At 53.3% G+C, this 13872-nt stretch overlaps 1 protein-coding gene across 1 annotated transcript in view; it reads left to right on the top strand.

The window, feature by feature from the left end:
- Positions 1–1523: 1523 nt before the first annotated feature.
- CRTAC1 (cartilage acidic protein 1) overlaps positions 1524–13872 on the top strand; it is a 135109-nt gene continuing 122760 nt past the window's right edge. The window contains exon 1 of the mRNA XM_019636266.1: positions 1524–1724. Coding sequence (XP_019491811.1) covers positions 1701–1724 — 24 coding nt within the window. The 5' untranslated portion in view covers positions 1524–1700. The remainder of the gene's footprint in view (positions 1725–13872) is intronic.

The following is a 13872-nucleotide window of genomic DNA, read 5'->3' as shown; positions in this document are numbered from 1 at the left end:
TTGCCAGATTTTCAACAGGGTCCACAACCATCAAAAGGTTAAGAACCTAAGCTAGATCTGGGGCCCAAAAAGGTTAGAATTGCTATGCTTAGCTACTTCTTTCCGAAGGACAATCATAGACCTGAAAAAACAGGGCCCAAAATAAACCCTGGGAGTGCTGCTTAAAATTTGGGGATAACCAGGTCTGGGGCCCTCCACAAAAGAATACACTGGAGTCATTTAAGAGTGAAATGCCCAGATGCCGTATGGTGGTGGTCACGAAGGCATCTATAGATGGGAAAACAATCTTAGCTCCCTCCCTCTCTAATGGCATACTCCCAGGTCTTTCTCTTCCAAAGCCCTGTGCCCCACCTTTCAGAAACTCAAAGATCTTACTTATGGAAGCTCAAAATTCATTCAGTGGAGCCTTACTGAGCACCTACTACGTGCCAGGCTCTATTCCAGGTGCGAAATGAGACTTAAGAGTGTTATCGATCTAGGCTTGTTTCCTGCCCGGCACATGGGTATTTTGGGGCACTGCTGACCAAGCGCGCTCTTCCCAAGCTTAGCCCCCGCAGCTCCCGGTCCTGAGAGGCAGAGGCCATCCAGCCCGCCGCAGTGGGCTCGGGGTCGAAGAGGCGGAAGCAGTACCTGTGAACAAAGCGGTGAGGGAGGCTGGAAGGACACACGGGACCAGAGCGGGTAGGCCCGGCTCAGCCACCGCACGGCTGGGCGGGAGCAGGCGGGGTTGAGTGGGGGCACTGCCGGCGGGCAGGCTGGGGGCTGGCAGAGGAGACGCTGCCCGCGGCCGCATCCGCCGCCGCGCCTGATCTCCGAGCTGTGCTCGCTGGCTCCCCGCCCTATGGGGCCGTCGCGAAGCTTCGCTCTCCATACTGAGCAGTCCCCGGGAGGCGCTCGGACACGTTCCCAGGCCGGATAAAGATCGGCTCGGCGCTCGCTCCGCAGCGCGAAATCTCGCCATCTGCGCTGCTCGCGCGGCCGCTCCGGCCTGGCCAGGCGACGCCAGATCGTTCTCTGGGGGAAACGGGAAAACAGCGACCCTGCTCCCGCCGCCACCCTTGGCCCTGAGCGCAGGGGTGGCCGCGAGGCCCCGGAGCTCGCCGTCCTCCCTTGCCCTCCCGCTTGCCTTCCTTCCCCCGCGCTTCCTCCCGAGGGACCCCTGATTCCCGTCGGCCCGGGACCCCAGCGTCCAGCCCGGAGCCCTCGCCCCCCTCGCCAGGCCCCGCTGCCTCCTGAAGGTTACGCGCCGCAGCGGCGGGGCGCAGGGGACGCCCGCTCTCGCCGCCGCCCACCCCAGCGCCCGCCGCGCCGCGCCGCGCCGGGCCGGCCGAGCTGCCGGCTGCTGCCACCGCAATCCCGGCTCCTAAATCAGAGCGGGGAGGTGCGCCCTACCCCCACCCGGTTCCCCGGGCTACCCGGGCCGCGATTGGCCGCGCGGGCGCCCTCCACCCCCGGGCCCCGAGCTCCAGCCGCCGCGCCATTGGCTGCGGGGCTCCGCCAGCCTTTACATAAGCCCGCGCGCGCTCGAGTGGAGTTGTATAAAGCGGGCGAGCGGCGTCGGGGCGGGAGGCTCGAGGCCAGCCCGGGACCTGGGCTGGGAGCTGGAAGGAGGCGGCGGCGGCGGCGGCGGCGGCGACTGAGGCAGCAGCGAGGGCCCGCGCTCCCACGCCCCCAAGCGGTGGGGCCGAGAGAGCAGGAGGATGGCTCCCAGCGCTGACCTCGGAGTGAGTACCCGCTCGGTGCCCCCACCCCCTCAGGCGGAGAAAGTTTCTCCCTCTCTAGGCTCCCCTCCTGATCCGCCCGCAGGGGTGGCGGGGTTGCCGCTCGGGAACCAGGGAAGACAGATACCGCCACGGCGGCGGCGGCGGCGGCGGCGGCAGCAGCGGCGGCTTTGCTTCCAACTTGCTAAGAGGCTCAGGACTCGACTGGCGCGCGGAGCCTCCCTCATAGGCTGGGGTCTAGGCGGGAGCGGGGCCGGCGGTGGCAGAGAGGTGGGAGAGGAGGTGTGAAGCAACAGACCTCACAGCTGGCATAGAAGGTGTTGGGGGCGCGCTGGAGGTCAGCTGTTTGGGGAGGGGGCACCAGGGCAGGGAGGGGGGTGGAGCAGGTGAGGAGGATTGTGCTGGGGGTATTGGGGAGTCACCCAGCCAGACAGGCTCAGCGCCGGGCTGGGGAAGCTACTGGAAGCTGCTTCCAGGATGGGGGAGAGTCCTGGCTGGCTGGCGTTTCTTCCCCGGGGAAGCCGAGCTCCCCGGCACAGCGCTGGGTGGCAGAGAGCTCCAGGAGCCAGCCGGGTGCACGGCGTAGCTGCCAGCTGCCTTTGCTGGACTGAGGTGTGGTCTCGTCGCTTTCAGCTTGTCTCAGGCAAGCCAGCTTCAGGTATTCCAGAGGAACCAGAGGTCTTTCCTCTGCCCCGTGGGGGCACATGGAGGCTTTGGTGTAGCAGCAGGCCAGGCTTGGGGGCATGCCCAGCAATGCAGTGCACTTCTTCACAGTACAGTAGTTGGGAGCCCTGGTTAGTCCAGGTTCTGCAGAAACCAACTGAAGAATCCAGAGTCATCCCAACCTGGATGGGAGCCTCCCAGAGTGGTGAGGAAATGCTCCTGGGGTTGGGGGGTGGGTAAACCCCTTCCTCTGGAAATGACTGATGAATACTGCTGCTGCTGGTGGTGGGGTGTGCATCTAGGTTGGGTTCTGTGCGTCCCAGGAGGTGCTTCGGCTCTCCAGGTGGGAAACATTCTTGAGTCATACTTGAGATGCCTTCTGGGATGAGTGCAGGACTTCCAGAGTGAAACCGTGTGGAAAAGGACAGACGGTTCCAGGAATAGGGGACAACTCTGTAATGCTGTCTTGAATTCGGAGACAACTCATGTGGGAAGAGAAACGCTACTGATGGGAGATTTTTTTTACCCTGATGACTTGGGGCTGGAGACACCCAAGACTGAATTAGAGCAAATTCAGAGTCACACCGTACCTCATTCTCAGCCATGAAGAAGAGGAGATGGAAGATGGAAAAGTGGGGACATGGCAGTTGTTCCAATATGGCCCTTGAGGAAGCATTTTCTCTCCCTCTGACTTGATTAAAAACATCCTTCTGGCAGCAGGTCCTAAAGTCAATTTAAGAGGCAACGAAGAGTTCAGGGTCTTGATGATGGCACAGTGGACCGCGATTAGAATATTCCTGATTCGTTGATACTAGTGGTCTCTGGAAAAGGTCAAAGGTGGGCTGCTGAGTTGGGGCTGTATCCTTCACCTGTACTTCATCCCTAAACATGGCTGGGTGTTTTGAACTCCTAGGATAGCTGCTTCAGCCTGGAGATCTTTTATGGGAGCTAGCAACCCAGACCCCAAGACCCAGCTCCATCCTCTGCCTGCAGTCAACATCTTTCTGCTGCATTTCCCAAGACCTTCTCTCCACTGGGAATTTGTACAGTGAAATACCTCCTTGTTGCTCTCTCTTCCCTTCTCTCCATCTGGGCTGCACCTGGTGTTCTGAACCCTGCTGTGTATTACTTGGCACCTTGATGTCTGGTTAAGAGGTCCTATAGCTTCACAGGAATGCCCCTGTGAATGTGTGGACCAATGCCCTATGAAATTCTAAGGAGACAAGCATAGGAAGGCTGTCCTTTTAAAGAGCTTGTGACAAGTCTGTTCTCAGTCTTTCTTGCTGCCTGCTGATGCGAATGAAGCTGTCCTGCAGGCTTCTTGGTGTCCAGTAGGGGGCGCCAAAGGCACCCAGCTCAGGACCACTGACTTCCTTCCTTCTTGCCCTTCATTAGCCATAGTAACTCAATGCTTTAAGCAAGCTCAGGCCGCAGCCCCCAACCTTTACCTTTATGATTGAAACCCTCCTACCACATGCTTTCTGGACTTCAGGTGGTCCTGTGATCTCAGGTGCAATGGGGCAGATGCAAGTACAACATTCCAAGGAAACAGAGCTGGTCTTCATCCCCATCCGCCCTTTCAGATCATTCCTTTCTGCTTGGAGCTCGTGTGTTCTTTGAATTCATAAAGCCAAAGAATGTTAGAGCTAGAAGAGAGGAACATTGACGAGCATCTAGTCCAACCTCATCTCATTCCCAAAACTCACATGCATACTTAATTTACAGATGACAGAACTGAAACCCAATAAAAGCAAGTATCTTTCCCAAGGTCACATGGCTATTCAGTGGGAGAAAGAGGACTGGGTGCTGGGATTCCTAGTCCTCTACTCAGAGTTCTTTCTACTCCATGACCTGACTCCTCTTTACCATGGAGGTGGACAAGTGTTCTCTGCATAGTAGGTACTCATCATTGCTGACGGATCAGAAATAGGTAAATTGGGGAAATTTCCTCTGAATCTGTTATTCAGAGTGAGGAGGTGAGGAGCTGATAAAGTTCTCGTAATATACATAGACAGGTAATAGGAATTCCTAATTATTCTTTCCCCTCGTCCATGATCTTGTCTCATTCCAAGCAGTCTTTTAGGCAAAAGCACTGCATCTCCGGGTTTCTGTCCATGCATTTAGGAACTAGCAGTGCTTAGTCCCGCACGGTGGTCTTGGAGCCCAGTCCTGGAGGTTTTCATTTCTTCTGCTAAGGTGTGCTGGAGTGTGGGCTCTCTGTTCAGCAGTCACACTACTGCCTAGGAAACCTCCAGTACTTAGATCCTGGGCGAAATGGAGAGTTTCCAACCAGTATTTGCCCATTCTCCCATTCTTGCTGCTCCCGGCTCAAGGTCAGAGTGCTTGGATGTTCTATTTTTGCAAAATCCTCTTGTTAGGGCTTCTTGGGTGACCTAGAAGATACTACCATTTCCACTGCCCTTTTTCTGTTCTGTGAGGCTGGCTGTCGACATTTGAGCTGGGCCCTGGGAAGGGGGTTTGCTGAGTGGCCTGTGGACTGCTCCCTCTGTTTCCCTCCCACCCTGCTCCTTTGCGCACTGTATGAAGTTCCCCTTAGAGCCTCAGCAGACATGGTGGTGACCCTCAGGAGGAGCCAGCATTTCCAAGCCCGAATTCCAAGAAGTGGATCCTCTTCTGTCTCTAAGGCTCACCCAGAGGATGCTTGTTGCCAGGGAGGATGCTTTGGTTTTTCTTATCTCCTTCAGGTTCACAGAGAAGTTGGGTGGTTTTCTTCAGGGGGAGGAGAGAGGCAGTAGGATAATGTGGACCACCAGAGAGCAACAGTTCCTCCTTTAAAGTGGCGTTCTGAGAGGCTGTGCTTGAATCCGTGTCAGCTCCCAGTTCTAGCAGAATTGTGGCAGCATTCCCAAGACTTAGTCTGGTCCTGGAAAAGGCCAGAGGAATATAATTACATAAAATGTAGCTGTAACACAAGATCTCTGGGTTTCTGTTTGAATGAGGGAGAGGATATAGAGTTGGAGAAGTGTCATTAGACACTGAGAAAACAAGAAGTCGTCCCTTTCATGAGCCCTACTAGATGAATAACACCTCACTCTCTCTGGAAAGGATGGTGTAGTGGAAAGGACACAGGCCTAGAACCTGGACCCCCTACTTACTGGCTTTGAGACTTTGGAGAAACCGCTCAACCTCTGCATGCCTCAGTTTCCTCCCCTGCAACTTGATGAAGCTGTTAACCCTGTGATGAGGGTAGGATAGTGAAGATCAAGGAAGACAGTCTTTCACATGCCTCTGCCCTTGGTAAGATATACAGAGGTATTGGGTTAGGAGGAGATAGTATTGCTGGGAACTACACTGTGTCTTTCCCTTCCCAGCAAATGAGACCAAGTGTCCAGGTTTGCACATTAGCCTCTGCTCACAGCAACATCTGGGCTGACGGACAAAGACTTCTTGGCAGGGCTCCCGCCTTGCCTTTTCCCTCCCCCACCTTGGGGCTTTCATTTTGGGGTTCTGCCATGCTTGGGGAAGAGAAATTTTACAGGTCCCAGGATAATTCTGAATGTGATGGAAGGCCCTGAGCTATTGATTCCTAAGGAAGGATCTTTGTGCTGGGAGAAGCCTTCCTCAGAGCCCAGTGATTTAAGAGTGCTGACAAATCCGTGCTCACCGAGCCTCCTGCAGGCTGCAGATACAGGCTTCCAGGCCAGCCGGGGCTCTGTGAGGGATTTCTGGGGAGTCTGGCTGCTTACTTAGGGGACATAAACCTGTGAACTCTCCTTAGGAGAAAGCATGAAATCAATCGGTTCATTGTCACACCAAACACACCCTGGACCACTTAGGGCATTTAAGAAATGAGAAGCAGCAAAGAGCTGGGAGGTTGTGTTTAAAAAGTGTGCAGAAAGGCGTGAAGGGGTTAATTGAGGAAGAGGAGGGGACAGGAAGACCTTTTTCCACTGAATCACTCATGATCTTGACCTTATTGAAGTCCTCAAGCAGTGACTAGAGGGGTGCGTCCCAGACATCTGGTAATTTCTGGAGACATTTTTTGGTTGTCAAAACTGGGGTAGGGAGTGCTACTGGCATGTGGTAGGTAGAGGCCAGGGATGAGGATAAACATCCTACAGTGCACAGGACAGCACTGCCCACCCCCCGACAAAGAATTGTCTGGCCTAAAATGCCAATAGTGCCAAGGTTGGGGAACCCTGGACTGGAAGAGCATTGCAGCATAGCATCAGAGCATGTGAAAGGCTGGAGAGATCTGGGAAATATTTTCATCCAACTCTTCCACTTCCCAGATGAGGACCCTGAGACCGAGAGAGGTGAAGACACCAGCCAGGGTCACACAGCAAGCAAGTGGCAAAGCTGGTCTGGATACTCAGATCTGCCCGTCTCCTAAGATTGACTTTCCCAGACTCCCCTGCAAATTGTGGTGAAGATTAAATGTGAGCTGTGAAAACACTTAGAAAATTATAAAGAAACTATTATTATTATTATTAAGGATTAGGGAGTTTGGAAAGTTCTATTTCTGGCTATGCCACTGACTCATTGTAGAATGTTGGGTGCCTCTCTGTGAGTGAATGTGTGTGTGGGGGGTGGGGGGTAAGGGGTGGCCTTAGCAAATGATATTGTATCATAATCATTCTCTTTAGAGAAAAGTCCAAAGATTTGCCCTTCAAAAACCCTAGGCACTTAAAAAAAAAAGATAAAAATTTTCCTTGAAAGAAATCATGTTGACTTCGTAAGAAGCAAAGCGTTTGCTTCTTGGAAAAATTCCAGTATCTGAGCCCTGTAAGTTGGTTCCAGCCCAGGAAATCTGATCAACATCCGGAGGAGAAACTGATAGCTCCACAAATGACAAGCGACTAGATTTGTCCCCACTCTCTCCGGGAAGGGGAGGTGGTGACTTCTCTTCCACCCTTTCCTGCTCAGCCTTCTTGGTACAGGGAAGCTCTGCAAGGAACGTCAAGGAGGGATGGGAAGCTGTGTTATTAATTAATAAAACCTTATTTACTTAACAGGCATATTCTTAAAGATCTCTTCTAAGGGGGGCATTTTGTCATATTAATTAGCCACAGAAGACTCTTGAGTGCAGGGAGTGTAAAATGACCCTTGCTGTTGTTTCCAATTGCTCTTACCTTTGTTTGCACCTGAAAAGTACAGTGACAAGGTCACGGGAATCACTGCTGAGCTCAGGGTGTCCCGTTTACCAGAGGTGGGGACTTCCCTCTCTAACAGCAGCCTCCACCTACCTGGAGATAAGCCCCAGGTGGAGGTGTCTTGTTGGTACCCCTGCCCTGCCCTCCTTGGATGTCTGTCTTGAAGGATCTGTCCTGACATGCAAATCCTGATACAGCTGTCAGGAGTGGGGATATCAGAACCGGGCAGAGGAGCGCTTGTAGGATTGATGGGAGCAGCCGCAGTTGGTGTTTTTCATATAAGGCCGATCCCTGGTCTGACCCTCTATGCTCAGGAGTGGGGGTTGCCCCATAGACCTCCTCCCTGTTCCTCTGTGAATGTTCTGCATGCCCGGGGCAGGCCCTGTGGCCTCGGGAGGTCAGTTATCAGAGGAGTGGAGCAGAAAGGCCTTTTCCGTCACCAGCAGTCTCGGTATCTAAGTGATGTCATGGTCCCTCTCACCCTGGTCTCTAAGAGTAGACTCTTTTCTGGAAAATCGTAATCATGCACCTCACACCTGAGAAGCTATGTATATCCAAAGAGGCTTTTCGCAGGTGGGGAAATAAAGACTCCCCAGAAGAAGAAATGCTGCCTTGCAAGCAGTATGGGGGGAAGCACAGTGTCTTTGGTTCTCCGCCATAAACTCAGTGCCTAGCACAGTGCCTGGCACATGGAAGTGCTCAGTGGGTGAACAAATGAAAGTGAATGTAGATGGCCACTCTGGGACAGTGGTAGTTCTTGGTACTAAAGTGGATCTCCAAACGGGACTGGGTCAGTGAGGCCAGGTTCCCTTCTGGCTGGCACTTGGCACCAGGGCTCTGTAAACCTCCAAAGGCCCCACTGATTAAGCAGGGTTTGAGGAGCCCATGCAGGGTCCACCCTGTGAGCTGACGGCCAGCTCTGAGCCTTGATCTGGTTTCTCTCCCCCGTCACCACGCTCTGGACGCTCCACTCCCCTCCCCCTTCCCTCCAGGCTGCTGCAGGGAGGCTCAGCCAGGCTTCTGCGGCTCTAAGCAGAGAGCTAGGTGATCATGTGGATTCCCACTGAAGACCGACTAGGGAGTGGATCACTGTTTCACAGAAGAATTCTCAGGAGGATGCTTTTAAATAGCAAGGTCCACTGATGCATTTTAAATTATTTGGAGAGTGGGGGGAACTTGGCCCACAGACTCGTAGGCCTGGAAAAGAACTTAGGAGGTCATCCAGTGCCATGCCCCACCCTTGCCCCAGAATGTCCAAATCCCCTCTGTGATCCTCTCACTCACTTTTCAGAAACACAGCCAGCCTCGCCGTCCTGCACACTGCTGCCCCAAATCTAAAATGCCCCTTCTAAAACGCGTGTCTCTGCCCAACTTCCAAACCTCCCCCATGGTGTGAATCCAGGCTCCCTACCTTGGCAGAGCAGGCTCAACAGGGCCCAACTGCTGCCTTCATACAATACTGCCTCCATCTCCTCCTGCACGCTTCTCTTCTCGCTCCCTCCACTTACACCCCAGACACTGCATTCCTGCAGCAGCAGCAGCAGCAAGGCACTGGGTCACCTCATGCCTTTGATCCGGAGGTCTCCACCACCGGGAGTGCAGTTCCCATGGGAAGAATCCCCGTTCCCCTTCTCCAGAGAGCCTTTCCTGCTTGCCCTTCCCACCCACCTTGCTAGTTCACCTCCCTCCTATGGGATGAGCCTGGACTTGGTACCTGTTGCTACTCTAGATTGTGCCTCACTCCTCGTAGACTGCAGGTTCTTTGACTTCAGAGGCCATGCCTTATTCATCATTTCCAACTTGGCCCATAGGCATCTACTAAAACGCTTGAAGAATGAATGTGTATATTACAGTAAAATGAAGGGTTCCACATTTGGAAAGCAGTATTTAAGAAGTCAAAGAACTCCACGAGGACCCTAGACAAATTAGAAACAGAAGCAAGCCTATTCCTCAAAGTCTTACAGGCCTGCACATTCCATTCACCGTTTGCCAGTTACTCCTGGAAGGGGAGCACCTGGTGGGCCTGGACTCCAGTCCACCTCCTGCAATGCGTTCATTCAACATTTATCAGCGGTAGTAATAGTATGCTTGTTGCTACCGCTGCCTGCCATGTATGGACTTTCTGTTTGCCAGGCACTGTGCTCAGCACTTAACACTGTCTCATTTCATTTCCCCTTTTACAGACCAGGGAGTCTGAGCAGTTAATAATCCTTATTAAGGACCTGCTATGCCTTGTGCATAAGGCTAGGAGACTCCATTTGTCCTCTCACTTTCAAAAACGCCATTTCATTAGTCTGCTGGTGTCTGTGGCACCTCCCAGCCTGGGTCCCTTGAGTTTTCATCTGCCTTTTCTGGAGCAGGACCAAGTCTCCCCTCTGTCTGAGAGCAGCTGCAGGCAGCGCCTGGAGCTCCCTCCAGGTAGAGGGAAAGAGGAGGAAGCCTTAAGTTTTCTTGGTGCTGGGGAAGATGCATAGGACATGGTGGCCCCTAAGGGGTGGGGAGATGCACGAGGTCTAGCGTTTGTCTTCCTGGCTGGCAATGCAGAGGCCCTGAGCGGGGATGGGGTGGAGAAATGCCAGTGACTAATGCCAGTGACTGAGGCGTGAGAATGCACACTCCACGGGGACAAGGACTTGTTCTCAGCAGTCTTCCCAGTGTTCAGAACAGTGCCCGGCATAGAATCGGTGCCCAAGAATATTACTGAAGGAGTGAATGACTGCGCGGCAACCTCCAGCTTTCTCGCCGACGTGGGCCACAGCTTCTGCTTCCAGCCCTGCCCTTCCATGGCCTCTCCTACAGCCCGCGCTGTAGTGTTCTTTCCAACACCCACCCCCGCCAGGTCACTCTCTAACCCTCCTGGCTCGCGTCTCTTATGAGGCCGCCACAGCCTTTTCCAGCCTTGTAGCCACATGTCTGCCCCCAGTTGCCCTGCCCCCATCCAGTTGCCCTGCCCCCATCCTGCGCTCCAGCCATGCAGAGCCTCATTGCGCTACCCAAGCCTGCTGGGCCCCCATGCTCATGCTGGCCCCTCCAACCAGTTCACCACCGCCTTTCTCTTCGGCCTCCCCAGCTGCCCCAGGCAGAGATGCTTTCTCCTTCCACTGTCTTCCCATCTCACATGGTTTAGGACAAGTTTGGTGTAGTGAGAGAAACTGTTCAGTGCCGTGTCGAAGAACACCAATTCTAGAGCTAGTTGGCTTAGGTACAAACCCTGGCTCTACCACATACTAGCTGTGTGATCTTGGGCAAGTTACTTAACCTCTCTGTGCGTTGGTTTCCTCATCTATAAAATGAGGACAGTAGTAGTACCTACCTTACAATGTTGTTATGAGGATTAAATGAGATCATGTACATGAAGGGTTAGAGTGGTGCCTGGCACATAGCTGGTGTTGGGTAAGTGTTATTATTACTTCCCGTTCCTCATTACGACTTGTTACATGAAAGTGCAGTAAAAATCTCTGTTTGCCTTGTATACACGGCCTGGTAAATTAGGCTGAAGAGCGACATGATCAGCTGAGGTTTAGGAAGGGAGCCCTGATAGCCGTGTGGGAGTGGGGTGAGATGAGAGGAAGAACAGGGATCGGTTGGCAAGCATTGCTGTTGTTCGGCCGAAGGGCAGAGGGGCAAATCCCTGGCAGTGGGGACGGAAAGGTGGGGCAGCTTTGAAAGACATTCATGAAGCTGAATGGACTTGGTGACCCGACCCAGCGGTTGTGAAGAATGAGGAAGAAGCGAGAGCCAAATATGACACCAGATTTTCAACCTGAGTGGCAGTGTTGAGGTTTGAGAAGGGGCCCAAGGAATAGCATCTCACGGCTCTACTCAGATTCAAGACCAAAGGAGAAAGAGAAAGGGGGAGAGAGAAGGAGAGAGGCCGGGTTCCGGCAGATGGAGATGAGAATGCCGCCATCATTACAGACACAGCTGCTTGGCAGCCCAGGCTCTGGCGTAAGGTCCATGGGGCCTGCTCCTGCTCCTACACCGCCCACTGCAGCCCTCTCTGTGGGCGTGGGTAGGGTTGGGCCTGCCTGGCCAAGCTCGGCACACAGCAGACAGTGGTCTCTGCAGGGGTCAGGTCCAGAAAGGGCTCTCCATGACCGGTGGTCCTCCCACACTGGTCAACCTGATGAGTCCCTGCTCTGGCGCTCAGGAGGAGGTAGTGAGGGAAGGAGGGAGCTCAGAGTGTTGCACTAACCCAGGTTTCTCAATCTCAGCACTCTTGACATTTGGGGCTGGATAATTCTTTGTTGTCCTGTGCATTGTAGGATGTTTGGCAGCACCCCTGGCCTCGATCCACTAGATGCTGGTAGCATTCCTGCTTCCCTAGTGATGACAACCAAAAATGTTTCCAGACATTGACAGATCTTTGTGGAGGGTGGGTGGAAGGATCAAAATCACCCAAACACACACACACACACAGAGACCCCACTGAGAACCACCGCTCTAGTCTAATGGAAGGTCCTCTGGATGGAAAAGTTGAGGAGCGAGAAATGAATGCTTCCTCCTAACTCGACCCGGGGAGCGGAGCCTTTAAATAGCAAAGCTAGAAGGACAGTTGGGGTGACAGCTGGGTCCTCCAGACCTTTGAGGAGTCTGCTCTCTGTCTGCTCTTCCTTCTCCCCTCCTCCTGCCTCTCCTGTCCAACTAGTTTCTTAACATCCTTTAACATTCGGCTGCACCACTACCTCTACGAGGCATTCCCCCACCTCCCCACCCCCAGCTAATTTAGATCTCTGTGCTCCCTCCTCCACAGCACCCCCTGACCCTGTACTGCAGATGTTGACTAGCTTTCTCCCTGTGACCCCAGCGCCACCAAGCACAATCCCCTGTTCGTCAAGGGCTCATAGGCAGTGTCGCTAGTGAATGAGCCACGGCAGCTTCTCTTAGCTCTTTGTTTGCCAATGGGGCCTTAGTTCTGGGCGCTCCTGTGTGGGTCTCTGTGCAGATCTGGTGGCCCAGCATCTGCAGGGCACGGTGCTTCTGCAGCTGCCCCTCTCCCTTGAGCCTCTGCCTTCCTAAAGCTCTGTGCTCCCTGCTTAGTCCCAATGTCTGAAGCATTCAGGGCTCTTGCTTTTATGAGAGAGCTGGAGGTGGTGTCCTTGGCTCTTTCGATAATTGCTAAATAACTGCTTGCCCTGAAAATTGCTCTGGAAGTCTCTCCCCAAAGCTGCCTGACCCCACATCAGAGATCTAGGTTGCTTGGTTACCAGTTTTCAGAATTCAGGAAAGTCCCGAGGCCACAGAAAACTGAGTTTGGCTGCATGTGACCGACAGCCAATGCCTAAAGACTGTCTAACCTTTGCACTACCTGTGAAAAGAAGGAGCGAGCAGTGAGAGCTGCCCAGCCTGGCCCCCTGGGAGGCCCTCACTAGCTCACTTAACCCTTGAAACCTTGACATGTCATATGATTCCCATGTTACAGATGAGGACACTGAAGAGCAGAACGATTAGGGAACATGCCCAAGGTTTATGATGATAAACTAGCCAGTGACCTTGGGGTGGAGATCTAAATCCAGGTCCCTCTGTTTTTTTCTCTCTTCATCCTGCTGAGGTTTGTTCAAGAAGTTTGCTTATAGAGCATTTTTAAGAAATTATTACTACAAAGCAATTCTTTTCCACTGCCGGAAACACAAGTCCAACCCTCTCTCGCCCTTGTTAAGACCCCTCTCTGCCTCTCCCCCAGGCCTCCCCTGCAGGAGTGTCCTCAGCTCCTTGCTGAGCCTCTGCCACTCAGGCCCTGCATCCCTCTGCCTCAGCTCTGCCTGGGATGGGTAGCCTCACCTCCTCCAAGCTGCTCTGCCCCAGGAAGCCCTCCCGTTGCACTCACACTACCCACTTACTCCTTACCGCCACTCCTGCCTCTGAGTACCACTCACGTTGCTCTTAATGCAGGTGCTTGATACACATACAAGCATTCAAGAAAACAAAAAAGTTCAGCCTACTCTTTTTAGTTTGATTTGTAACTTTTCTCCACATCCTCCCAGAAGATTCAAGTGTTCACTGGGGGTGTGACAGGAGGTTCCCTGAGCCAGCCATGTAAAATGTGAGGTCATTCAGGGTGCCTGCTGCTCTGAGGCTTCAGACAGTACCGCCCCACTCTGCCTGTTCCCCCAAACTCCATATTCCACCTCCTCCTTGGACATTCTCTAGCTAAATAGATTTTATGCATATACTTCAAACAAGCTGCTGATGAATTTTGGTAGCAGAAACATTTTTCACTTCAAATTGGATTGCAACTTACACTCCCATCTGGGGACCATGAGTCTGGGGTAGTGGTTCTCAACGCAGGCTACCCATTCACATCATTTGGGGGAGCTTCTAAAAATGTACAGCACCCAAGCCCCACCCCAGACCAATTAAGTCAGAAACTGGGG

This window comes from Hipposideros armiger, unplaced genomic scaffold (genome assembly GCF_001890085.2).
Source record: "Hipposideros armiger isolate ML-2016 unplaced genomic scaffold, ASM189008v1 scaffold_28, whole genome shotgun sequence".
Lineage (NCBI taxonomy): Eukaryota > Metazoa > Chordata > Mammalia > Chiroptera > Hipposideridae > Hipposideros > Hipposideros armiger.
Note: the sequence above shows the minus strand (reverse complement) of the source record. Positions and strands in the feature narration are given on the sequence as shown.